General features: G+C 40.8%; 1 protein-coding gene across 5 annotated transcripts in view; it reads left to right on the forward strand.

Annotated features, from left to right (window-relative positions):
• Nucleotides 1-759: 759 nt before the first annotated feature.
• Nucleotides 760-25,206, forward strand: part of MLLT10 (MLLT10 histone lysine methyltransferase DOT1L cofactor) — a 123,146-nt gene continuing 98,699 nt past the window's right edge. For 2 of the 5 annotated variants that reach the window (XM_031503815.2, XM_021530377.3), the window contains exons 1-3: nt 1,108-1,425; nt 5,092-5,171; nt 23,391-23,445. In XM_031503815.2, the coding sequence (XP_031359675.1) occupies nt 1,257-1,425; nt 5,092-5,171; nt 23,391-23,445 (304 nt within the window). In that variant the 5' untranslated portion in view covers nt 1,108-1,256. Of the gene's footprint in view, nt 776-1,107; nt 1,426-5,091; nt 5,172-23,390; nt 23,446-25,206 lie in introns of those variants that run through there. The other 3 variants (XM_077788481.1, XM_077788476.1, XM_021530378.2) reach the window with 3 other exon arrangements.

Raw genomic sequence — 25,206 nt, forward strand, 5'->3', positions numbered from 1 at the left:
AGTCTGAGATTTTCCTCTCTGCTGACCACCTCAGCTCCCTCCCCTCAGTCTTTTTTTTTTTTTGCCCCCCCCCCCCAATTTTAATTTAGAGAGACAACAGAATTGCAGAGTTATTTTACTAAAAATAACCCGAATCGCCCAACTTCTAGAAAGACATGTCCACCTATGAGTAAAAGTAGAGAGCAGCTGTGTTGAAGAACATGTTTGTTTTTGTGTGTCTGCAGCCTCCCTGGTTTCTCTATTTGCCACATCTCCAGTTCAGCATCACTTTCGCTGCCGTGGCAGGCATAGCCCGGCAGCGCTGCATCCACGCCTTGAGTTTTGAGGGAAGAGGAAAGAGCGGGATTAATAATGCATTAGCTTTGCAGCCCCATCGCAGGGAAAATAAACAAAATAGTAAAAGTTGCGGTGAGGGCAGGCAAGTGGCGTAATAGCGAGAACGCATTAGTCCTGCAGGCACGCCGAAGGGATATAAACAGGATAATAAAAGTTGGGAGCGGGAATGCATTAGTCCTGCAGTCACATCAGGGGGAAAATAAACAAGATAGTAAAAATGATTTCGGGGGGGTGGGGAGAGGCGGGCGCGGGGAGCTTCCTGCGGCCTGCCGAAGGGGGGTCGCGGAGCGGCAGCGCGGGTGGGAGCGGGGAGCGCGTCCGCCGCCTCCCCGCCCCCGCGGCCGAGGGGCGGGCGGGGGCCGCGCGCGCGGCGCTCGCGGGGGCGGGGAGGGCCGGGCGGGCCGCGCGGGCTGTCCCGCGGCCGCGGCGGCGCGCCGAGGTGGGTGCGCGCGCGGGCCGCCAGGTGCGCGCGGGCGCGGCCGGCGGGGCGCCGCGCGTGCTCCCGCGCGCGCTCTCTCGGAGGGGGGCGGCGGGGGCGCGCGCTCGGGGCGCCGCGGCGGCGCTCACGTTCCGCGGGCGGCGCGCGAACCCTCGCGAGGAGGCCCCGGGCCGAGGCCTGCCCGCCTCGCGGGCGCGCGCGCAGTGCGCCTGCGCGCCGGCGCCGCCGCCGTGCCCGCCCGCGGAGCCGCGTCCGCCTCAGGAGCCGCCGCGGCCCGACCGACACAGCCTGGCCGGTTGGTCGGGCGGGGGCGAGACGAGGCGCTCAGCCGGCGGTCATGGGTCCCGAAGCGCTGCCGCGGCGGCGGTGGCGGCGGCTGCGGCTGAGTGACTGAGGGGAGACCCCGCTGGGGGAGGGGGCAGGCGGAGGGCGAGGCGCGTGTGGCGTGCGCGGTGTTGACGACGGTGTTTTTAACCCTTAGATGGTCTCCAGCGAGCCGCTGCTGCTGCCGGTGTCACTGGAGGGTGAGTTCTCCAGTAGCATGAAGGAGATGATCGGCGGCTGCTGCGTGTGCTCCGACGAGCGGGGCTGGGCCGAGAACCCGCTCGTCTACTGCGACGGGCACGGCTGCAATGTCGCAGTGCATCAAGGTGAGCGGGCAGGCGAGGGCAGCGCGCCCGCTCCGGCCTCCGGCCTCGCCACTTCCTTCTTGGTGCTCCCTGTCTTCCTTGGGCCTGCTTCCTTCTCCTCCCCACCTCCCGGCCGTTTTCCCCCTCTTTTTTTCCCTCCCCCCTCCCAGCTCCTTCTCTTTACCCATGAAGCCTGTTTCCCTGTTTCTAAGGCCACGTGCTTTCTGGTTTGACTTGCTCTGTCATCTTCTCTCCTTCCCGTCGGTCTGTCTTTTCCCTCACGTGAGACTTAGTATACAGTATGTTCTGCATTATGCCTGTGAGAAAAGAAGAACTCCCCTTTCCAATTTTTTACGCTTTCCTCTTCTTTTGCATGTTTTTTTTGTATCTATGCTTCCTAGTCTGCCTCTGCACCCTGTTAAGAACCTCGGCTGCAACGTTTCAAAGACTCTCTAAAATTGCGTTTGGCCTTTGCAGAACTTATTACTCTGTTCTGGTATTATTGCTGTATTTCTTTTTTTCCCCATGTGATCCCTGTTGTCCTTGCTTTTCCCAAGTTTGAAAAATTTATTTGAGCGGCAGCCATGAAACAAGGAGGGTTTAGGATTGGAAGAGAGAGGTGCCTAGGAAAGACTTAGCTGTCATGTGATTTCTGTTTCTGCTTGCCTTTCCTTGAATGTCATTTCGCTGATGTGTCCTGGTAGGTGAGAGACTTCCTGTTGTGGTTCTGCAAGGGGAGGGTGCTATTTGGAATGGCTGATGCTAGATTTGTTTGGCTTAGTGGAGGCTGGTTGGTTGGTTTCCAGTTCAGTTCAGGAGCTGGCAAGTTCCCTCTGTGTGATTGTTTTTTTTCTGTCAGTGGGTTGACCCTTTGTGTGAGAACAGAGGAAGAGGCGATTCTGCTGCTTACCTTGTAAGAAAGGAAGTAATCATAAATTTTCCTTTATGGTAGCAGAAATAAGGAATAAGATGGTAGTTTTTCTGTACCAACTCCTAAGCAGTCACATGAACTCAATGACTGGCTTTTTGGCTACTTACAGGTGGCGGACAAATTGGAGGAGACAGAAAATCCTAAATCCAGTTCATTAATCTGAATGCCTAGTGCATGTGAAAATGCTGCTAATGTGTGTCTCATGCTTGGTCTTAAATTGTGCTGGAGATGATGTAGTACAGTAGTTGGTTGTTCCAAGTATGTGTTTCCATGGAAGTTGACAAATTGTGAGAAATAGTAGTAATTTGAGGAGATACACAAAAGAATTAAGTTATTTTTGTTAACATTAGATTGAACGCAGAAGGGAGCTGACAGGATCTCTGAAGTTAATCTGGTTTTGAATTGGTTTTCTGTCATCTTAAGAGCTGAGTAATGTTAACCAGTAGGTCGACTGCTCATGTGGGATCTTAGGATCATGAGGAAGAACACTAAAACATGAATACTTCTAGAAGTCATGTCTGAAACAGCTATTCCTTTTGCATTATCTTGGACATTTTCCTTTGTATCTAAAGCCTTGCTGGTATTTTCAGTGAAATAATCGGATGGTAGCAGCAGTTGGACCTGAAATAGCAGGAACAAAATTCAGTTATAGAAAAGTATTCCTAATAAAGAGAGACACACTTTAGCAGGTACAAGAAAATGAACTTTTTTTTTTTTTTAAGTCATATCCAACCCTAAGATGGAATCTGTCAGGAAGTGGGCAAAGTACGGCTTGATCTAAATCCAGAAGCTGTTACAGAGATCTTAAGAAAAGAGGAACTTCATGTTTTAATTTACTGTACTGTTGATGCTTTACATTTTGGATTTGATATGTCATGTGAGCAAGGGTGGTAGAGGAGGCATGTCCAATCCTCTCTGTAGTAAATGCAGTAGTCCTTGTGGTCAAAGCTGAGGTCTGTATTTGAAGTACAAACAGTAGTATTATGCATAGAGCTTTATTAGCTGCTTTGGTTTTGTTATTATAATTATTCTTAGTTCTTAGTGTCTTAGAGGAAACTTCAGTTCTTAAGTCATTGACAAGTTGTGAAGGACAAGATCTCTTCGTGTGTTTAAAGAAGCTTTGCATAGTAGTGGAAGTGAAAACAAAACTCTGTAAATGATATCACGGTATATCAGAGCACAGTTGTGTGATGGACTCTCTAGGCTCCAGGTGTGCTCTGTTACCCTGGTAGATGTAGAAGTACTTCAGTTCAACTTTGATCTTTGCTCAGCTCATGTTGCCTTTGGATCTGCTTGCCAACCTTGTCTCTGAGTTGCATTTATACTTGTTTCCTATTCTGCACTGGCACTTGTTAACCTAAATGTATGATTGCACATTTAAAGTCTCCATCTTAATATCTAAAGAGAAATTCAGAGTTTACACACCTGTAGCTATTATAGATGCAACAAAACAAGATGGTTTCTTTTTCTCATGTTAGATTTTTTTTTTTTTGTACAGTAGAAAGGGTTTACCAGAATAGTTTGGCCTGTAGATATTTGAATAAAGTATTTGAAAATCTGACAATGGATCTTAATATGACTATGTGTTTGTATATAATAGGAAATGATTTCATTGACTTTCCTTCATGGAAATGAAGGTATATTAGCCAGATGTTTTTATATTACTATTGCATTACTATTTTTCATCTCTGAGCTATCACAAAATCAATATATTTGTATAATATCACTACGAGTTACTAATTTAATCTCAGCTTTTTTCATAACTTTAAATTAATAATATTTTTTCTACTTACACACTTAAACCTGATTTTTGTATTGAATTAACATATGATTGTTGAGAATTGAGTCTGACTTATCTTTAATACTTTGGGATTATCTTTGAGCAAAGTGTTTGGCTTTTTGGTTCTTTGTTGTTTGCTACACCCATACAATTGAGAGTATACTCACAGTACTTGTGTTTTTGTGTTTTAATTCCCACTGTAGTTCTTAAGGTTGCTTGATGTGTGCATTTCAAGCATGAGCAAATTGCTAAAGTCTTTTTGTTCTGTGGAATTTTGTAACAAACTCTTAGGGTTGCTTTTATATACTGTAAAAAATATAGATGACTGTCTTGCAAATAAATCTGCATGTCTGAAAATCTCTTCCCTAAGGGTTTATGTCATAACCTGGCTCAAGTTGCAATTAATCCAAGTCCTGATGCTCAGTTCAGTTTGTATTAACAGCTCTGAATTTTCTGTGGTAAAAAAAAAAAAAAATCAAACTTTGCCTTTGTTCAGTTCACTGTGGATTGTCTGCTTAAGACCAGTTAATGTTCTTATAAGAGTGGGATAGTAAGTATATGAATAAATGCCTTAGGAAGAGCTTAGTTACTTAGTAACTTTTAGTTTTCTCTGAAAGTCCTCATAATAACAAGCATCTGTCATTTACAGTGAAGTGTCTCATCTGTTTTGCAGGTAAATAAATAGCAAAACAGGTCACATATGAAACGTTACTGCTTTTGAATGGATATGTTACTTTTCAAGCTAACTTGTTCTTTTTAATTGAACAAGTTCTGCGTAATTTTTAAAATCTAAGCTTGTACTTGGTTTCTTGTAATTCTGTAATAGTATTTAATGTGCAATGATAGATGTCAATTTTGGCTTTCTTGATACTTAAAATTATGTGAGATCAACAAATAGTAAGCTTCTTTTAGAACATACTATTAGTATTGTAGTGCTGTTTATGTTTGCTGAAATGTTTTGTCTTGTTCAAAACAGCTTGCTATGGAATTGTTCAAGTACCCACTGGACCGTGGTTTTGCAGAAAGTGTGAATCTCAGGAAAGAGCGGCTAGAGTGGTATGTGTTTTGTTTATTAAGTAGTGCTAGTTATACTCTGTGGATAATGTTTACCCAATAATTACAGTAATAACAGAAGAGAACTTTGCTTTCTGTTGTAATTAATCTAAATGCTTTTCAGAAAGACCGTTTATCTTCTTATTTTTTTAAAGTGGAAATATGTAACTGTCTCTGAAGTATTCTGACAGTGTCAGACTGTGGGGTTTTTATTTTTTAGGTGGTGGGGGGTTTTTAGTTTGTTTGGTTTTTGTCCTTTTTTTTTTTTGTCTATGGTGTAGGTTTTGGTTAATTTTGTCAGTTCAACACTTTCATAGGTACAGGAAGTAAAGAAAATCTATATCCAATTTTCTTTTACAGCAACCTTAGGCTGCCTGTTAAAAGCTTCAGTCTAGGAACACTCCCAGTAAGTAGTGGTGTTAATTTCAAAAACTAAGGCTTACTTGGAGTGTGGTACTTAGAAATGAAGAAATATTTTCTTTCTGTTTTTTCTAATTCTTTTGTGGTAGATACTGAGTATTTAGTAGTGCTTTTATTTTTATTTTTTTTTTACCATGGCTACATGAGGTTTTGTTTTGGTCAGACATGTGTGTTTGTTAGATGAAACTGGGAGATGTCAGGCATTTTTAGGAAAAGATAATCCCATTTCTTCCTACTTGGCACTTCTTAGTTTGTCTTCCTGCAAAAGACAAACTGACAGAAGTGAGAGGATTTAGAAAGACTGAGCTGTTCCTTTGCCTCTGAAAAATATTTTGTCAGAAGAGAAGGTGGTGCAGCATCTTAGAGCAGTGTGTAAACTGTTTCTAGTGTTCATATTTAAAAAAATGAGGAGTCAGAGACCAAATTTTCAGTTACTGTCAGTGACTATCAGTGTGTTTACATGATATGTTTGCTGTACCTATTTCCGTTTGTAATTTAAAGTGCTGTAGAAACGGTGGCAACACATACTGTTGTATGAGTTTTTGACACAGGTCTAAAGAAACTTATTCCTCTGCTTTTTCCCACTTTTTGCCGCTAATGTGTTCATAATGTTTAGGGTAGTTGAGACTGGCTTAGTTCTTCCAAAGCAGACCTGTTGGTGGGAGCAAGAAGGGATTGACTTTTGTATGCTCTTAAAGTATTTGTCAATAGAAAATCAAAACCCTTTCTAAAGAAAGGCTGTTTCTTTTCATGGGGAGACTATCAGCTGTGTAACGTTTTAAGAGTAGCATTTTTTTAGTGTTGCTGAGTTTGATATGTACAGGTTGATAGCAAAGTTAAAAATGTAGAGGAGAGAGTAAGATAGCTGGTGACTACAAGAGGGTTTTCCAAGAGTATGATAGGGAATCCTTGTGGTTTGGGATATAGTTAATCCTGGTTTCTTGTGACACAAGGAGTGAAAGAGAACTGTCCAGAGTTCTATAATAAATGCTGTCTCACTACATTACGATAATTTCTTGAGTTTACCAAGATAATAGCATTGATAGACTACTTTACTTAGCTGTTTGAAGTAAAGAAGGAATAGTGATTAACTGAATTTTCTGCCTGGTGTATTCTGTTTTTGTTTCCACCAAACAGTGTCTGTTTGATTCAACAGGTTGATTACTGATTTTGTTTTGAAAAAAGAAATCCCATTTGTAAGGTAGTGCAGGTTTAAGTGGTTCTCAGGTGAAACCGATTCCATGTGAGGTATAACGGCTGAAGTTTTAACAACTATTTGCATGTTAGCGAGTTAGAAAACAGGGTGGCTCTGTCTGAGGTGTCTTGGAGCAGCTCTTGACATTCAGAAACTAAACTCAAGCCCTGATCTCAGTATGGAAACTGGAGCTTTACAGTAAGCATTTTAGCAAACCCAGAAGTTTTAACACACTTACTTAGAAAAGCAAACATCCTTATTGTTGCTGTATGAGACTGAAGCTTAGTTTTTCTCTTGGCCTTTTTGCCTATAAATAAAACTAGAATTAAATTAACCATATTACATTGACTATGCTTCTGCTTGCCTACTTTTAATCTTTAAAAATACCTCAGTATTGCGCTCAAGGCATATTTTTCCATGCTGATGCTGTCCATGTTGTGTTTTTCTGGGGTGCGTTTCTTGTTTTTTTTTATTTTTAAGCTTCAGTTGCTGGGCGAATAAATTCATTCTGGTAAGCAACTGCAGCTAATTGCTCACACTGAATTGTGAGTCTTGCTTTAACAGTGAAAAGAAATGGACTAACACAGGAGCACATAATGCAAGTTGGTGGGTCACCAGAGAAGTTTTCAACAGCAGTTCTTAAGTGAACACTTAACAGCAGACTAGGACAGGTGGCTTCCCATGTACTATGAAGTGTTGTGCACTGGTGTGTACTGTGTTCTCTTTCTTTTGTATGCTGCTTCTAGGCTGGTATTTGCTGGGTAGGAGCCAAAGTGGTGGCTGGTTGACTTTTGTGTTTTTGTTGGTCAGCTGGGAGCCAGTGTCTTGGCTGCTGAATGGTCAGTTACTAGTTGGAAAGCACTGCTCCATGCTGGACAAGTCATACTGAATTTTGGTTCCAGCAGGGTTATGTTTTCTCTGTGTGTGAGGGAAAGTGTGCCTTTTCATAAACCTGAACTGTATGGATAATGGATATATTGAGGTGGCTGGTAATTTATTTGGCTTACATTTTAATCATGCTTATGTAGTATGTAATTGAAGATTGTAATCCCAGTACACACTTTTTACATCTATGTGTAAGTTTTTAACTATTGTTTGAAAAGTCTTAAGTTTTCTCTAAATCAGCTCATTTATCTTAGCTGATTTATGGTGAACTTGAAATTCAAGTCTCTTCAAGATGTGTGGCGACTGCTCCCAGCTTTGCCTGTGTCAGCACCAGCTGCTACTACCCTGCATAGTGGGTCATTTTGGTGTCTTCAGATGTACCTGAACTTCTGAGTCAAAAAGCAGGGCAAGTACATATTGATGTAGAAAAAAATAATTTTGAGGTCTATGTGAGGTTGTATATATATGAACTCCTACATAAGGGGCTTTGGATCCTGGCTTAAGAAATTGGATGGTGCATGTGTATTGTCCGTGGGCTGATAGTTCAGGTACCCAGAGAAAGACTGGAGAACTAAGCTTAGGATTTGTAGCACAACTGTTGTTCGAAAATACTTTTTTAGCCCATAATCCTGTTATATGTCAAACATCTTCCTTGTTGATCCTGTGTTAGGAGTAATTTAAATATAGTATATAATAGGATACAAATAGGTAATGTGTTTATGGTTTCCTATCAGCTACTAATCTTCATACTCATCATGAAGCTGCAGTAATCTATGTGATAGAGATACCAGGCAGGAGTTCACCGTTTGTGCAGGTAGCTTAGTTGTGTTTTTTAGCTATGTGTAGGTCCTGTTCTTCTGGATCCAGCTTGATTCAGAGAGACCAGGAGATCTCTGTACTGAACCTAAGCACTAGGAATTCCAGGAAGTTTTGCTACGTCAAAGTGTAGCTCAGATACTAAATGTGAGGTCACATTGCTTGCATTGCAGATGAATCACTATGCTGTTGATCTGTTTCACAGGAATATGAATCTGTGCTTGCATCTGGAAGAATCAGTTTGGACTTGGTACAGATGAATCTAATGTTGTAATGGTGGTGTTTCTTTCTCTTGCCCATTTCTGTGTGATTTTTTCTTGGTGGGGTGGCTTATGAAGTTTAATGTAGATCTGAGGTCCAGAACTGAGTCAGCACATTTGTGTGACTCTACAGCTTGTCTGATAAGCCACCTGGATGGCTTAGTCCTGGGAAATGTGTTTAGGGGGCTGTGACTCCCTGTGGAGCTAGCCACCTAAGACTTGAGATGGCATCCATCTGGATCTCAGCTCAGTCTGGCAAAACCAGTCTCTGTGTTTGCACATGTGTTTCTTGGAACTTGTGGAGACAGAAAGACTGCCATTGCAGAGTAAGTTTAGACCATACAGTAGTCAGTACTTAAGGGTTCACAGCAGTAGAAGTGCCACTATACTGTTTACCCAGTTCAGGTATGCTGTGTGCTCGTAGCAATAGTGTCCTGCTGGTTATCCAACGAGACCTGAGCTGCACCTGCATCTGCTGCACAGATGATCCAGAGTCTGAGCACTTGAATTTTAATTAAAAAGAAAAAATTGTTAATGTAGTAAGAGTTGGAGCTCTCTCCAAATTATATTTTTATAATTTCATCACATTCATCTACAAGTTTTTTTTGTAGACTTGGTCATAAGAATTGTTTGATGTATCCATATTTTTACACCTCGCCCCCAGCATTTATGTAGTATGAAATAAGCATAGGTGCAGTATTACTTGCCTTTTGCCTAAACAGAAAGAGGCAAAGAAGGAGAAAGTAGGAATTGAGCCTTTCAATATGCAGACACATTTTTGATCAGAGCTCTGACACCTCTGGCTCAACAGGCTACCTTCATGGGAGTGGAATCTTTATTTATTAACACCTGTATCTGTTACTAGACTGAATGTTGGTAAATATAATCACAATACAGGTGAATGAAACTTTATTTTAGAAGAAGAAAACTTGCTTTTTTTTTTTTTCCCAATTTGAATACTGTCCATCAATAAGGACTGATATACCATGTAATTTCTTTGAAGATATCCCTTGAAATAATTCTTGAAGTAATATTGAAATAAATGTTTCTTTAATGTGGTGTATCCATATTTTTCCTTAAAGGAGAATTTATGTAAGAATATTACTAGAGCTACTTTAAGAATATTGTAAAAAATACTACTAGAAGATTTGCTTTAGTTTTGAGTGCACTACAGAAAAATTGATCTGTTTGCTTTTGTTACTTGTCTGGGTTTTATGAATGACTGTGCAGTCTAGAAGACATTGAATATTAGTTTGTAGCTGGAAATCTTGAATAAAAAGCCTGCCTAAGGGTACTTAGGGAGAACATATTGTATTGGGTTTGTGTGACAAAATTTTGTTAATAATGGGGCTACAGGAAGGATTTCTCTGAGAAGCTGCCAGAAACATCTTGTGTCTAATAGAGCCAGTGCTTGCCCAGCTCCAAAACAAACCTACTGCTGGTCAAGGCTGAGCCAGTCAGGAACTGTGGCAGTGCCCCTGAGATAACGTATTTAAGAACAGATAAAAAGCCCTGCTGTATAGAAACTGCAGCTGGAGAGAGGAGTGAGAATGTGTGAGAGAGACAGCTCTGCAGACACCAAGGTCGGTGAAGAAGGAGGGGGAGGAGGTGCTCCAGGTGCTGGAGCGGTGATTCCCTTGGAGCTGGTGGTGGTGACTGTGGGAAGGCAGGCTATCCTCCTGCAGTCCATGGAAGGCAACCAGGGAGCAGAAACCCACCTGCAGCCTGTGGAGGACCCCATGCCGGAGCAGGTAGATGCATCTGAAGAAGGTTTGGAAGCCCCATGCTAGAGCAGACTCCTGGCAGGACTTGTGTAGAGAGAGGCCCATGCTGGAGCAGGTTTGCTGGCAGGACTTGGGACCTGTTGGGGTTCTGTATGGGAGCAGTCTTCCTATTGGACTTCTCTCTGTGGAAGGGGGAACATGCTGGAGCAGCTTATGAAGAAATGGAGCCCGTGAGAAAGACTTAGGTTGGAAAAGTTGGTAGAGGACTATATCCTGTGGGAGGGACTCCATGCTGGTGCTGGGGAAGAAGTGAGGATTTCTACCCATGACAAGGAAGAGGAAATGGCATGTGATGTACTTACCACAGCCCCCATCCCCCTGTGGTATTGGGTGAGAGGAGGTAGTGGAAATGGGGAGTGAAGTTGAGCCTGGGAAGAAGGGAAGGGTGAGGAGAAGGTATTTTAAGATTCTGTTTTTATTTTCTCATTATCCTACTCTGACTTGCTTGGTAATAAATTAATTTTTCCCCAAACTGAATTTGCTTTACCCATGATGGTAACTAGTGAGTGATCTCTCCCTACCTTTATGTTCGTCTAGGAGCCTTTTTTTAAATTTCTGTTCCCTGTCCGGCTGAGGAGGGGAGTGACAGAGAACGTTGGTGAGGGCCTAGTATCCAGCCAGGTTCAACTCATCATGGTGTGTCTTGGTGTCACAAATAGGGCATAAGGAAGTCAGGATAAGCAAAGTAATTGGGGAGGTAGCAGGCAAAATTGGACTGAACACAATAATAGAGAAAAGTAGAATTATTGTGGAAACTTTGTGTTGTTCTGATGGTGGTGAAGGTGAAAATTTTTATTTTGAAATACTGTCGATTGAGTGATATATATTTCTTGTCCATTACATATATAGGTGAGTGTTGTTTGCTTTGCATTTAATGAGTACGAGAAAATATTTTTTCCTGTTCACATTTTGTTAGTGTATGTAGTGAATACAGACCTAAAACCTTGTTGTAGTGCAGCTCTAAAGGTGACAGAATTGTTTAGCATTACAGCGAGTGGTGTTCAAGGTTAGGAGTACAAGAAGTGCAGAAGGTGCTGCACAAGTGCAGTGTAGTTTCTGTGTACTTCTCCAGTGTATCAAAGTGGGAGTATTAATGCCATTTCTGATTGTGCTTCCATCATGCTTTTTTTTTTGTGTGCTGTATTTTCCCTGCTTGTATGTGTACTTATTACTTGGTTTGTAAATACACGGATGAGTTCATAAACTTATCTGAAGCACTTTCCTATAGCAGAGGAAAGGTCTGCTACTTTTTCTTTTGATTAGCTACAGTTTACGGAAATGTACATGTAATTTGTGCAGTAGTTTATAATTACATTATGCAAATCATGGTTACATAGAGTATTCAAGCTTTACAACACTGTTACCTCACTCAAGTACTACTTGATCAAAAATTTTTTAGCATAGATGTCAATATAACAGGTACTTCAGTAAATAGTCTGAAGGTTCTTTGGCAAAATTACTAACCAAAGTGAGGCTAGAACAAAACATTTTCCCTTACAGGAATTCTGTAATCCTTTTGTGGAAATGTTTTCTGACTGTTTGTTTCATTGTATTCACTGGCAGAAGTTGCCTCTAAAGTAAGCAAGGAGTTCCTCAACTTGTGAGAAGCCTTGCTTAGAATTGATGCTGACATTTTATAGCTAGGAATTTTTATGATAAAGCTGTGATGTTGCAGAAGAACACTGAAATGAACCATTGCGTATTGTATTTTCTTCATGTAGACTAAATTGGGTCAGTTGCATACTTTCAGGCTGATAAAAAATTGAGATGTTCAGTTGGACTAAACTGCAGCCAGATGTGACAGGAATTTCTCATAGCCTTCTGATGCTTTATCTTGAAGATCAGTGTGTGAATCTTAAACTTTGTGTGTTTATAATTTGGATTTGTGCAACATTGAGCAGGGCTTACTAGTCTTAAGTATATGGTAGAAGATTTATAGTTTTGGACTTCCAAAGTTGGAGTAGCCAGATCACTATACACCTTGTATGTCATCACTATGTTACATTGTATTATACGATGTCTTACTTCGATACACGAGTGAAAGGATGGCTAAGTATGACCTGTAGTACTTACTGAGTGGATGGTCTTGGAAGAATGCTGATACACGTGTTGAGTGCTTCTGATAATCTTGTCATAGTCTACAAATTTATTATCTATAGTAGATGTTTTTGACAGTGCTAACTGAATCTGCATGTATTTTTATATGATGCCTTGATAAAAAGAACTAGGTCGAGTCTCTTTAATTTATCCAGGTATAAACCCCAAAATGCTTTAAGTAGTGAGTCTGTTTTTCTTTTACCTGTCAACTGTCTGCTTTAAAAAAAAGTTCTTTCTTTCTCATGGGAGAGATGACTGAATAGAGATGGGGCAGAGATTTGGCAAATTTGTCAGCATCAAGAAATGGTTATTTGAAGATGAAGATGACTTAATTTCTTAAGTTGTCAAGTTGCAGAACATAGCACTTTGGAAGAGAAGTACTGACAGTGTGCATTCGTTTGCTCTATTAGTGATGTCAGCCAGTTGGGGATTCTTGGATGTGGCAGAAGATACTTTGATTCCTGTTGGTTCTTCATTGTGGTTTATGAACACTGGAGTCTGCAGTGAATCATAGTGAAACATTGCAACTTTAATTGGCCTATTTTTGGATATTTGAAATATTGTGTAGTTAGCTCCTTGCTGACTTCTGCTTCAAATCCTGGCATGGTTTTAAACTACCATTTATAGAGTCATTTAGATCAAAAGAATGAATGTGGGTTTATAATTTTGGGAGTTTATAAGGTTAGGTATAATTTTGTGAGTTTATAAGGTTTATGTGGGGTTATAAAGTCTGAAGGTAACATAGGTTGAGAATATTGATAAAGTATGTTGCTATCCCACTGTAGTTTAGAAACTGATAAAGAAGTGTGGATTTGGTTTTGTAGATAGAAGTCTCTTCTTTGGCTGGGTCATGTGTTCCTAAAGCAGCTCATCATTTTTGCTGTATTGAGCAGGGGGAAAATGAATTTCTGACTCTGGCAAGTATTACAAAGAATGGATGTCAAAATAGAAAGAAACTCTAATGGAAATTTTCATAGTACCTAATTGGTTTTAAAGAAAAAGCACAAAACAAATTATCAGCAAAATATCAGAATAAAAACATGTGGTATGAATAGATAGCCTAAGTTTGGTGTGAGGAGAGGTTCAGTAATTTTCAGTAGGTGCTGGAAATGCTTGTGAGTTTTACTGGACTTTCTGGAGGCTTCAAGGGCTGAGATGTTGGCCTTCCCTGGTTAGTCTTTGTATGTTGGCAGTACTGCTCTTGGTTCATTGAAGATGGCTTGAAGTAGGGGCTTGAGAGATGAGATGTCACTGCTGAGGGTGGGGGTAAGCTGTTGCCAGCAGATGTAGATGTGATCAGTCTGGTGCATATCTTGTTGCTGGGTTTGTTCTCGTGTTAACTGCCTGTAAATTTGCATCTATTGATAGAATTTATGTGAAGATCTAAATTTCCAGACAAAATATCTTGGCAGCAGTGTACTGGTTTGCACTACTCTGTAAATTGTCTGTGGGTTTTTCTTTTTGTTGTCTAGTCTTGCAAAAGCTGTTCCTTTGTAGGCTCTAAGATACTTGTTTTTCTGTAGATAGCCTCAGATTTGCTGAATTTGAGTTAGGTTTTCTATTAACTATAATCTAGTTGTCAGTGGTTCTCAATTTTAATTAGCACAATTTCACTGAAGTGTCTTTAGAATATGGTTTATCTTTATAGATGGAGCTGTGTTTACATTGGTTGTTCAGTACCATATTTTTCTGAATCTAACACAAATTACCCCAATTTTTTCCAGGTTTATTAGGGGAAAAAGAGAATTTTTCCTGTCTTCAGTGTTTTCATTCCAATGTATATGTGTTACATTTTTACTTTATTTTTTTTTTCCTATTGAAGAAAACACACTAGGGTAAGAGGAACGTGGAAAGTATGAAAGGAAATTAGAAAATACAAGATTGTTTCCTGTGGAGAAAATGAAATACTAATTTCAGATCCTTTAGGGGAGAAGGAAAATGAATACCAAGAACATTTTGATCTTGGAAGATAATTTTTCATTGAAAGAAGGGAATAAACTTCAAATATGTATAGGTTCGATGACATATGTGCAGCATTGACATAACTGAAACTCTAGATTGATTTTTAATAAACTTTGTGTTCAGAGCAGTTATTTAAATAGTTTTTTTTCTCAGAATATTTACATTTTTGACAGCAATAGGTATGTCTGCCAGAATTAAATTGTTTTGCTTTAACTAAAATAACTACTCATGTCAAGATTTTACCCTTCTAAACCAGTTTTTAAATCCATATTAAGATATTATCAGAGTATTATTATTATTAAAGTATAATTTAAAGTAGTAATATTTAAAACTACCTAGCATATTTGAAGTCTGTAGGATTGGGAAAGATCATCTTGCATATAATAAAGACTATTATAGGTGACTTCTACAGATATCTTTTTTTTTGGCAACAACCAAGAGTGAGACAAAATGTTATGAAATACTGTTGAAGGCAGATGAAGAACTTGTATCACAGAACTTGGGATATAAGTATCTGGACACAGTCCGTTGTGCTGCAAGTTACTGATAAGTGGGAATTTGGGCTGCTAAGAGCATCATGGGCTGCCAGTTGGAAAGCCATTGATTAGAAACTAACCTTCTGATCAGCTGCTTTGCTTACCTTGTAAATCTGTCCATGTGCTTTGGGAAAGTTTGTTGGATTAGTGCATTTTGTTATGCACAGAAGTGTTGTGCAGAAATGTTTGTTATACACCTAGTAGCATGGCATGCTGTAATATAGATGTATTTGAAAGCAATTTCAGAAATAAAGCAATAAAAGGCTTGGCAATTGACTCTTTCCTCCTAGGTTAGTTTTTAAAAAAGTTATAAGAATTTGAATCATCTAATGGTTAAGATTGGAAAAAAATTCTGTGATCATTGAATCCAGCTGTTAACTCAGCACCACCGTATTCACTAGTAAACTGTGTCTCTAAGTGCCACATCCACGTGCCTTTTCAGGACTTCAGGGATGGTGATTTTGCCACTTCCCTGGGCAGCCTGTTCCGATCAACCTGATCGACCTTTCAGTGAAGAAATTTTTCCTAATATGCAATCTAAACCTCCTGTGGTGCAACTTGAGACCATTTCCTCTTGTCCTGTCACTTGCTACCTGGCAGAATAGACTGACACTCACCTTGCTACACCCTTTTTCAGGGAGCACAGAGGTGTGGAGCTGTAGATAAGCTATTCCCTGGGCCTTCTCCAGGCTAAACAACCCCATCTCCCTCAGCTGCTCCTCATCAGACTTGTGCTCCAGACCCTTCCCCAGCTCCATTGCCCTTCTCTGCACTCTCTCCAGCACCTCAATGTCCTTCCTGAATTGAGGGGCCCAGAACTGAACCCAGGATTTAAGGTGTGGCCTCAGCAGTCCTGAGTAGAGGGTTATGGTCACTGCCCTGGTGCTGCTGGCCACACTGTTGCTGGTCCAGGCCAGGATGCCATTGGCCCCTTGGCCACCTGGGCACTCTCTGGCTCATGTTCAGCTGCTGCTGACCAGCACCCCCGGGACCTTTTCCTCCAGGCATCTTTGGTGCCACTCTGCCCCAGCCTGTAGCTGCAGGGGCTGTTGTGACCCAGGGGCAGGAGCAGGCCCAGGCACTTGGCCTTGCTGAAGCTCAGAGCTCTGGGCTCTCCCCATCCGTGCAGCCTGTCCAGATCCCCCTGCAGAGCCTTCAGCAGCTCAACACTCCCACCCAGCCCGGTGTGTCTGGAGACTGACTGAGGGTGCCCTGGATCCCCTCACGTGCGTCACTGAGAAAGATTAAACAGAGCTGGTGGCAGCGCTGAGCCCTGGGGAGCTCTGCTGGATGTGATTCCATTCACCAACACCCTCTGGGCCTGGCCATGCCAACAGTTTCCTACGCATCCAACAGAGCACCCGGCTCAGCCATGGGCAGCCAGTTCCTGCAGGAGATGCTGTGGGAAACGGTGCCAGAGGCTTTCCTGGGGTCCAGGTAGGCACATCCACAGCCTTTCACCCATCCACTAAATGGGTCACTTTGTCACAAAAGGAGATCAGGTTGATCGATCAGGACCTGCCCCATGCTGGCTCAGCCTGATTTCCCTGGTTGTTCAGTATATGACGTGTGATGGCATTCAAGGTGACCTGCTTCATGACCTCTCCAGCCCTGGGGTCAGGATGATAGTCCTGCAATTCCCTGCCAGCCTTCCTTGTAGGTAGGTGTCTCAGTTGCTAATCTCCAGTCAACTGAGACCTTCCTTGTTAGCCACAGCTGCTAGTAAATGGTGCAGAGTGAGTTGGTAAGCTCTTCTGCCAGCTCCCTCAGTACCCTTGGGTAGATCCCATCCAGCCCCACAGACTTGTGTCTTTCTAAATGGCATGGCAGGTCACTGGCACTTTTCTCCTGGATTGTGGGGACTCCATTTTGTTTTCTGCTTCTGTCTTCCACCTCATGTTGTGAGCTAAAATTGCAACAACAAGTGGATTTAACTGTTCTTCTGTTTGTTTAATGATTAACAGGAGCAGCAGAATAAAATGTGTTGTCTGATGACTTTTAACTCCTGTTCATGAAAAAAATTGAAAGAGTTTGAGTGTCGGGTTTTGTGAACTGTTGTGCTGATTGTATGTAACTCACCATTTTTGTCATTTGTAACTTCATGGATCATGCAGTGTGATCTCACAGAGTTGTTTCTTACCAGGTAAATACTGTTGGGGCTTGGGGTTTTGTTTTTTTTTTTTTTTTTCTCCTGTTGTCAAGCAGTATGAAATAGTAATTCTGTGATCAGAATGTACTTTGGAGAATAAAAACAGTGTTGGAAGTGTGTTGTGCTGGGTATATGCACCTTGACAGGGAATTTAAGCTTCCAAACACAGTATTTTGCATATATGGCTGATGTCTGTTGAAAATCTTGAAATACATGAATGTCAGGGAAATACCAAAACAAAATTGAGCAAGAAATCTGCCTTTATTACTACCAACATAAAATTAGTCTGTTTCAAGTGTATGCTTTCCTTCCTTCCATCCTTCCTTCTCTCCTTTTGAAAATAAGGCCTTTGGTTGGGACTTCCATCTTGATGTGTAGCCAGTGTAGATAATGCCACCTCCCAGATAAGGTAGTTGTATCCTTCATATCCTTTCCTGACCACCTGTCTGTGGTAACATTTATTATCTGACATTGGTCGTGTATGGAAAGGTGGCTCAAAGAAGTGATCTGACTGAAAAAAAGTTATTTTTAGGTTACTGGTTAGGATTTCCATATAGTTAGTAGAATACTTTTCCCAGAGCAAGGAAGACAGTAGAAAGGACACAGCAGGAGATGGTCAGTGATGATCTTCTGGCAGCACAGTGCAATTATGCTACCTTAAAGTGAGGCTCTAGTAAAGTCAGCTGGAACTGCAGCCTGGTGTCTTGGCTAGCTTTAAGGAACTGTGGTCTGTTTAATCTGTTGTAGATCTTGTGTTATTTAGGTTAACAGGTCACATTGAAAGAAAGGTTTTATTGCCTCATTGCAATGCTGGGAATTCAGTCCTGCAGGATTTTACTTGGTTGACAGTCATTATTCAGGTGAATGGTTCCTATGGCCTAGCTTGGGCCACAATTCAGTTAATTATGTGCAAAGAATTCTTTGACCTTTGTTTTCTTATAACAAGACACAGCATATAATGGGTGTCTGCTGATGATGCCTTATGAATGTGCTCCAAATTTTCAGAACCCTGAGGGAAGAACAATGTTATATTCCTATTTTTCTTCTCTCCTGCATGAATAGTCTTGTCCCTGTCTATCTTGTTATTTACCATGTGTTTTTTTCTCTTTCCCTTAATTTCAACATGAATAAGGTAGTCTCTTGGATTGAATCAGTTTCTCTATGCCTTTCCAGCTGAAAAATTGGTAGAGCTAGGTTTACCAAAAAGACTTGAAAAATTATATTTGTATAATGTTACCTAATGCTGGTTGAGGTAGCTCTTAGTCCTGGTTAAAATGGAAAGGCATATTTATCTAGAATAAAGGAAGAACACTATACCACAATGCAATGGAGCCAAGTTGGACTGTAACTAATTCAGTATGGGAAGCTGGAATTGTTCTACTTTGGTCTTCCATTCTTGCAACTTTTTTCTGATGGATATCTTTAGTGGTCACCTCTGTTGTTTTTGTTTAATTTAAAAAGTTTATTTCAGTTCTTTATTTCTCCTTGGTTACTTTTCCTTTTGTAATAATGTTGAGGGGATAAAAAGTTTCTTTTTCTGCATGTATCTTGCATGCTTCTGGTTTTAGTTCTCTGCTGGGTGATGTTTTAAAGACTGGACTCCTCAGGAGGCAGTGGGTTTTTCATCAGACCCAGGCAATCTCAGTGCGCCTGAATGCTAAAGGAATAGGATCAGTCTTTGTTTACTTAATTAAGTTGCTGTTTATGTAGCTCAGAAGTGAGTTGTGACAGTCACGCTGTCAGACTCTTCCAGCTTCACAGCTCTGAGATTGGTTTCACTTTAGTCCTCTACAGGAGACCTCATAGTCTAAAGCCATTCCTGCTGAGAGTTCACCCCAATTCTGCATGGACAGAAGCTAGATCCATGAACTTAGTCTCTTCCACCAAAGAGCTGCAAAAATGAGATGTTCTCTAAGGACAGGAAGGAAAAGGATGATGTCATTTTCTACAACTTCATTGTGCTCTTTAAGCCAGTATTTGTCTCTTCACTCTCTTCAGGTCTAATTCAGCTGCTTGTACCTACAGCACCACATGCACTGCTGCACCTCCCTGTATTGGACTAGTGCCCTTTAGCACACCAAAGGATGTGGTTATTCTCTAGGGTTACAGTCAGGCTCTGTAGTGTCCATATTTGTGCTGCTTAACCTGATGATGTTTGTCTGAATTGTTGAGCAGTTATAGAAGCTTGCCCTATTTGTGCTGTGGTGTCTTGTAGGTGTTGTATCTGCCCCTGCTACCTACTCCCTCTGCCCTGCACAGCTGGTTTAGAAGTTCCCCACAAGTGTTTCTGAATACTCAGACAATAAATCTCTGTCAGAAATCTTTGGCTGAGATAAGACTTATAACACACAACTGGAGAAAAGAGCCCTGCCATGGTCCTTGTGCTCCAATATTAGAGACCATTTTACGTATCATCAGATTATTCCGTATACTGTGTTGCATCATCAACACGCATGATAAAAGTATTATTCCATCCATTTTAGAACTAGTAAGAAAGTGTTAATTTAAAGAAAAAAAATTCTCTGGTAGATACTTGTCTCAAGGCATGACATTCACTTGCCACTTGGCAAAGCTCCTGGTTTTACTACATGGCATGTATAGCAACTTGGCAGAGCAGAAATGGGTGACGGAATCCGAGAGTGTGGAGGCTGGGAGGGAGTTAGGTTCCTAATGCAGAGAAAGGGAATGGAAGGGCTTGGGGTAGCTGTCTGCTCTGTTAGCTTACTAGGGTGCTACTTTATTGCAGATTGTAGCCAGATTTAATTTCATCAGAAGTGCTCTGTGTCATCGAAGTGTAAGTATCTATGCAGAGTTACTCGTTCTCAGCACCGTGAGAGACGAGTGCATTGTGCACTCAGGTTTCCTTCCACTGTCAAAACTTCCACCTCCCCTTCAGTTTTCTGTCTTGCATCTTCTCTTGACTGTTTGCAGCCAGGACTGCAAAGGATTAATGATGAGGATTAATGATGGACCTGAGTCATTGTAGACAAGGACAAATAAATCAGATGAAGTTGATGAGAGTGAATGGAACATGCTTAATTCTTCGGCATAAAAGACTGGCTCAAGTTATTGCATCTTAGTGTCCTGTGATCATTTTGATTTATTTTGTGGTTAAGTTTGCACAAGAAGCTTGCTAATTCTTTAATTACTGGTGCTGCAGTACTGTGGCTCCCTGCCTTCAGTTTTGCTGATGCAACCATTTGTGGAATTATTCTTAAAATGCATCACTGATATAGCCTGAATTAAAAATGTTTAAAAGTTTATTTCTTTTTATTTCACTGATCTGTTCTAAGGGGCAGTCCAACAGATAGTTGTGTCAGTAGCTGAGGGTGTGGTGGAGGGAGAAATTAATGAGAGGGAGGTGAAGGGAAGAAGAGAACCTCCTAAACTGGTTTTGCCACTAGTGAAAATGTATGTCAGACTTCCAGAGTCTTGCATAGGTGGGGCAGGGTAGAAGCTGTTAACAGCTTCTCTTCTCTCAGTTACATCATCTCATTGGCTTTAAGCTGCCAGCTTGCAGCTTTGGGGTGGGAGCCAACTTTATTGTGCTGTGACCATCAATACATACCAGGCTTCTTTCTTTGGAAATCTGGTTCAGTGTATGAGAAATTCACTGAAATGAAATTGTTGCTACTGTGTGTCTCTCAGCACTTTAGTATTTAATATTTGGAGAGCTGAAGTGTTAAGATACAGCTCACAAATATACTGAATATGTAGGATTTTATTTAAAGTGAACTGAACAGTTCATTTCAGTGTCTTAAAAAAAAAAGTAATGATCCAAGTCTGCAGACAACTTGCAGAGTGATTAAGATGTTTTCAGCCACTTTTATATCTAAATTTCACCATAGACCTAATGCTGACATTGAAATTGCTGATCATTTTTGTGTGTGAGAGAGATGAGTGAAGCAAAAGACAAAAGGCTACAATCCTAAAAATTCTTTCAGTGTGCAGCTCTCTATACCAGTGCACTGAGAAAAAAAATAAGTTTGTTTCTATTTTACTCTCCATGAAAGCCTCTTTCCTGCTAATATAATTTTTTACAGGTTAAGAAAGATAGTATTACAAATTTCTTACAGGTTAAGATAGTCCTTGAGATATACTTTAGCCATATGAATTTTTAGTTCCTCAAATAAGTTTGCACAGTCTGTTTCTGAGGCACTTATAGCATATTAGGCTTCTTTATCTACTGTCTTATCAGTTAGCTGGTAATGGAGAATAATTCTGTTCAGGGAACAGTGAGAACAGGTGGCCCACTCTGTTTGAAGGATACGGTGTTAAGTTTGCATCTGATGATCTTGATTTGCTTAAGAAGATTATTTGGTTTCTATGCTTTGAGTTGTCCCTAATCTGGAAATATATAAAGATTGTAATATGGTGATTCCTACTTATAGGATCCCCTGTGCTGTTCCTGTGCTTGTAATGTGAAGCACTTGAAGTAGAATATATGTCAAATCTAGTAATTGCTCATATCTGGTTAGGATTTGGTTTGCATGCTCTCTGGAGTATGTATCTCTACACTTAGAGATAAATGTGATATTAGGAACTTGATAGGAGGCAATGATAGCAGAAAAACTGTTCTGTTGTGATCCTGGTGTATGTTGGAAGAATTTTACATCATAGATGGCTTTGACCCAGGACTGGGAGGGACACTAACCAAGTTTGCAGATGATACAACACTGGCAGGAGCTGTTGAATCCCTTGAAGGCAGGGAGGCCCTGCAGAGAGAACTTAATAAATTAGAGGACTGGGCAATCACCAACAGTATGAAGTTTAAGAAGGGCAAATGCCAGACTCTGCACCTGGGATGGGGCAACCCTGTATGTACAGACAGACTGGAGAATGAGAGGCTGGAGAGCCAGCCCTCTGGAAGGGGACCTGGGGTCCTGGTCCATGGCAAGCTGAACATGAGCCAGCAGTGTCCTGGCAGCCAGGAGGGCCAACCCTGTCCTGGGGGGCATCAGGCACAGCATGGCCAGCTGGGCAAGGGAGGGATTGTCCTGCTCTGCTCTGCACTGGGGCAGCCTCACCTCCAGTGCTGGGAGCAGTTCTTGGTACTACAAAATAAAAAAGAGATTAAGCTGTCAGAGTGTCCAAAGGACGGCCATGAGGATGGTGGAGGGCATTGAGGGGAAGCCATGTGAGGAGCAGCTGTGGCCTCTTGGGCTGTTCACCATGGAAGAGACTGAGGGAAAACATCATTGGAGTCTACAACTTCCTCATAGGGGAAGAGGACGGTCAGGCACTGATCTCTTCTTTGTGCTCACCAGTGACAGGACCTGAGGGAATGGCCTGAGGTTGTGTCAGGGGAAGTTTAGGTTGGATATTTAGATAAATGTTCTTCACCCTGAGTGTGGTTGCACACTTAATAGGCTCCCCAGGGAAGTGGTCACAGCACTGAGAGTGATGACAGAGTTCCAGAAGCATTTGGACGATACTCTTGGGCACGTTGGGATGACTCTTGGAGTGGTGATGTGCAGGGTTAAGAGTTGGGCCTTGATGAACCTTGTGGGTCCCTTGCAACTCAGCTTATTCTGTCATTTTGTGATCAAACTACTTATTTCCAGACATGTGGTTTTGCTACAGTTGTCAAATTCTGACCTCCTTTTTCTGAGACAGAAAGTGAGGTTGGTTTTCATCTCTCAGGATAAGTGGGAGTCAGCAGAGGCTCTGTGGCCAGCCATAGCTATGTGCACCTGTGCTGATCATAGCCACAACACTTAATCATGATAGATTGTCTTGGTCAATACAGAGAGGCTAGGATACAGTAGGGTGTTTTGGACTACGTCCAAGCTTCTTGGCATTTAAGTCCACTCTGTGCTATAGTTTTTGGAGGATTGTGTCCAGAATTCCAGGGTGTGAAACCCAGGAAGAAAATCTTGGAGGTAGAACTGTGAGTAGCTTTAATGTGTATCATAGTTTGAAGATATGGAGGAGAAAGCTTTATTTTTCACAAATTAACATTGATATTCAAGTAAAGGTTAAGGGAAAACACACACATTCACTTTTAAAGAATGGTTGCTTCCTTAATATCAGGTAACAGTTTTAATGTGTATGGTTTCTTTTTCAATGCTTCTATGATCATTCCATTTTTTTATTTTACTTTTGCTTTTTTTCCTAGAGATGTGAATTATGCCCTCATAAGGATGGTGCTTTAAAGAGAACAGATAATGGGGGTAAGTTTTATTCTTGCTTTTTGTGAACTCTCTTATTTTGTATCAGGGAAATAAATCTGTGGAAGAAAAACTATAGGGATCCTAAACATAAAAGAAAACATGGACTTCTTTGGAAAGAGATAACTGTTTTACAGTAACCCTTATTTGTCCAGTTCAGGTTCAATTTACTTTGAGGACATCTGTCATTATTCTTAGTTTCATTTTTAGGAAAAAAAATACAATTGAAAAACTACATTTTGACATAAGCTTTAATGGGTAACATGGATTAATTTTATGTGTATTTAGTTGGAGCCTGAGGGTTTATAGAAAGCTGTTGAAAGTACACCATTCAAGGAGGGAAGTCAAATTTTTATGTCTACAGCCCAGACTAAATGCACCAGTGCATTTTCAAAGGTTGACACTTTCATGCCTGATTTACTAATAGGTTCTGTAACAAAGAAGTTAGGGTTGGAAAGTTACCGTAGTGATTACCTCTCCCTTGCATCTTTCTAATTTCACTGTTCAGGTTATCATCAGTTCTGCTCCTGCTGAGTAGAACTGCTAGATAAAGTCTCCACTGAATATCCTGGCTTGATTATGTTTATACTAATCGCTGGGTGATATGAGTGTAAAATTTCAATTAACTTTTGAATCACTTTTGGAATGCTGCCTTCTCTCTCTAGTAGGTACTTCAAAATTCCCATCCATCATCTATCTGTAGATAGCCAGGTCATTTTGATACTGAGCCCTTTCACTTGTGAGAAGAGAAAGTATGATCTATATTCTGGAATTCACTTGGACAGTCTATGTAAATTGCATTCTGCGGATTCGATGCTGTGTACATGATATTCTAGCTAATTTATATCTTAGCTTAGTGTTGATGCAGCTTAGTTGAGTTGCAGGAACACAGGGCCTGCTTATGTTGTGCTGATCTGTCCTTTCCCTTGTGTACCTTTGACTGCTCTGTTCATATATATATATATATATATATATATATATATATATATATATATGCTCTAGGTTTACCATTTTAGTGTCAACTGAGTCAAACACATCACTGAACTTAATACCCAGTACTTAAGTCTTATTCCTCTTTATTATTCCTCTCATGTTGATACATGCAGTGTTGAATTAATTTCTTCAGAAATGGCAGCTGGTCACTATTTTAAGAAATAGTAATTAGAAAGCCTCAAATGTCTTGAAATATACAGGAAAATTTGTGAAGAATGAAATAGCTGAAGTGTGTTCTGGTTTTATACTTAAAGTAGTATTTGGGAATGCTTTGCTATTATGCTGTGGTGGTCTTGAAATCTTTTTAGCATGAAGTCTTGAGAACTTTGATAGTGTGCATTAAAGATGTGAGCATCCTATTAGTTATCTCTCTTATGGCTCTGTTAATTGTAAGTTCTTGTCTGAAAGTGAATTACTCTATAAGCTTGAAATGCTTTAAGTTTCAATAGCAAAGATATAACATTGTACTATAATTGTAATACCCAAGTGTTTTCATCCATGAAAACTTCATACTGAATATTTTATAGCTGAAAGGTATAGGAATTTATATTTTCTTCTGAAAACACCCAGCCTCTGTAACAGATCTTGTCCATGTGTTGAAAACAACAAATTCGATTTTGTGGACCAAATGTTCTTTAAATAATAGCTTTACAAAAGGACTTGCACCTTGGAAAATACTTCGACTGGTGTTGAATTTCAGAAATCTGCATTCTTACCTGAAGCTTTCCTTTCATAGTGTTTCCTAACAAGAGATTGTGCCAGAAGATTTTT

Source organism: Lonchura striata, chromosome 1, assembly GCF_046129695.1.
Source record: "Lonchura striata isolate bLonStr1 chromosome 1, bLonStr1.mat, whole genome shotgun sequence".
Lineage (NCBI taxonomy): Eukaryota > Metazoa > Chordata > Aves > Passeriformes > Estrildidae > Lonchura > Lonchura striata.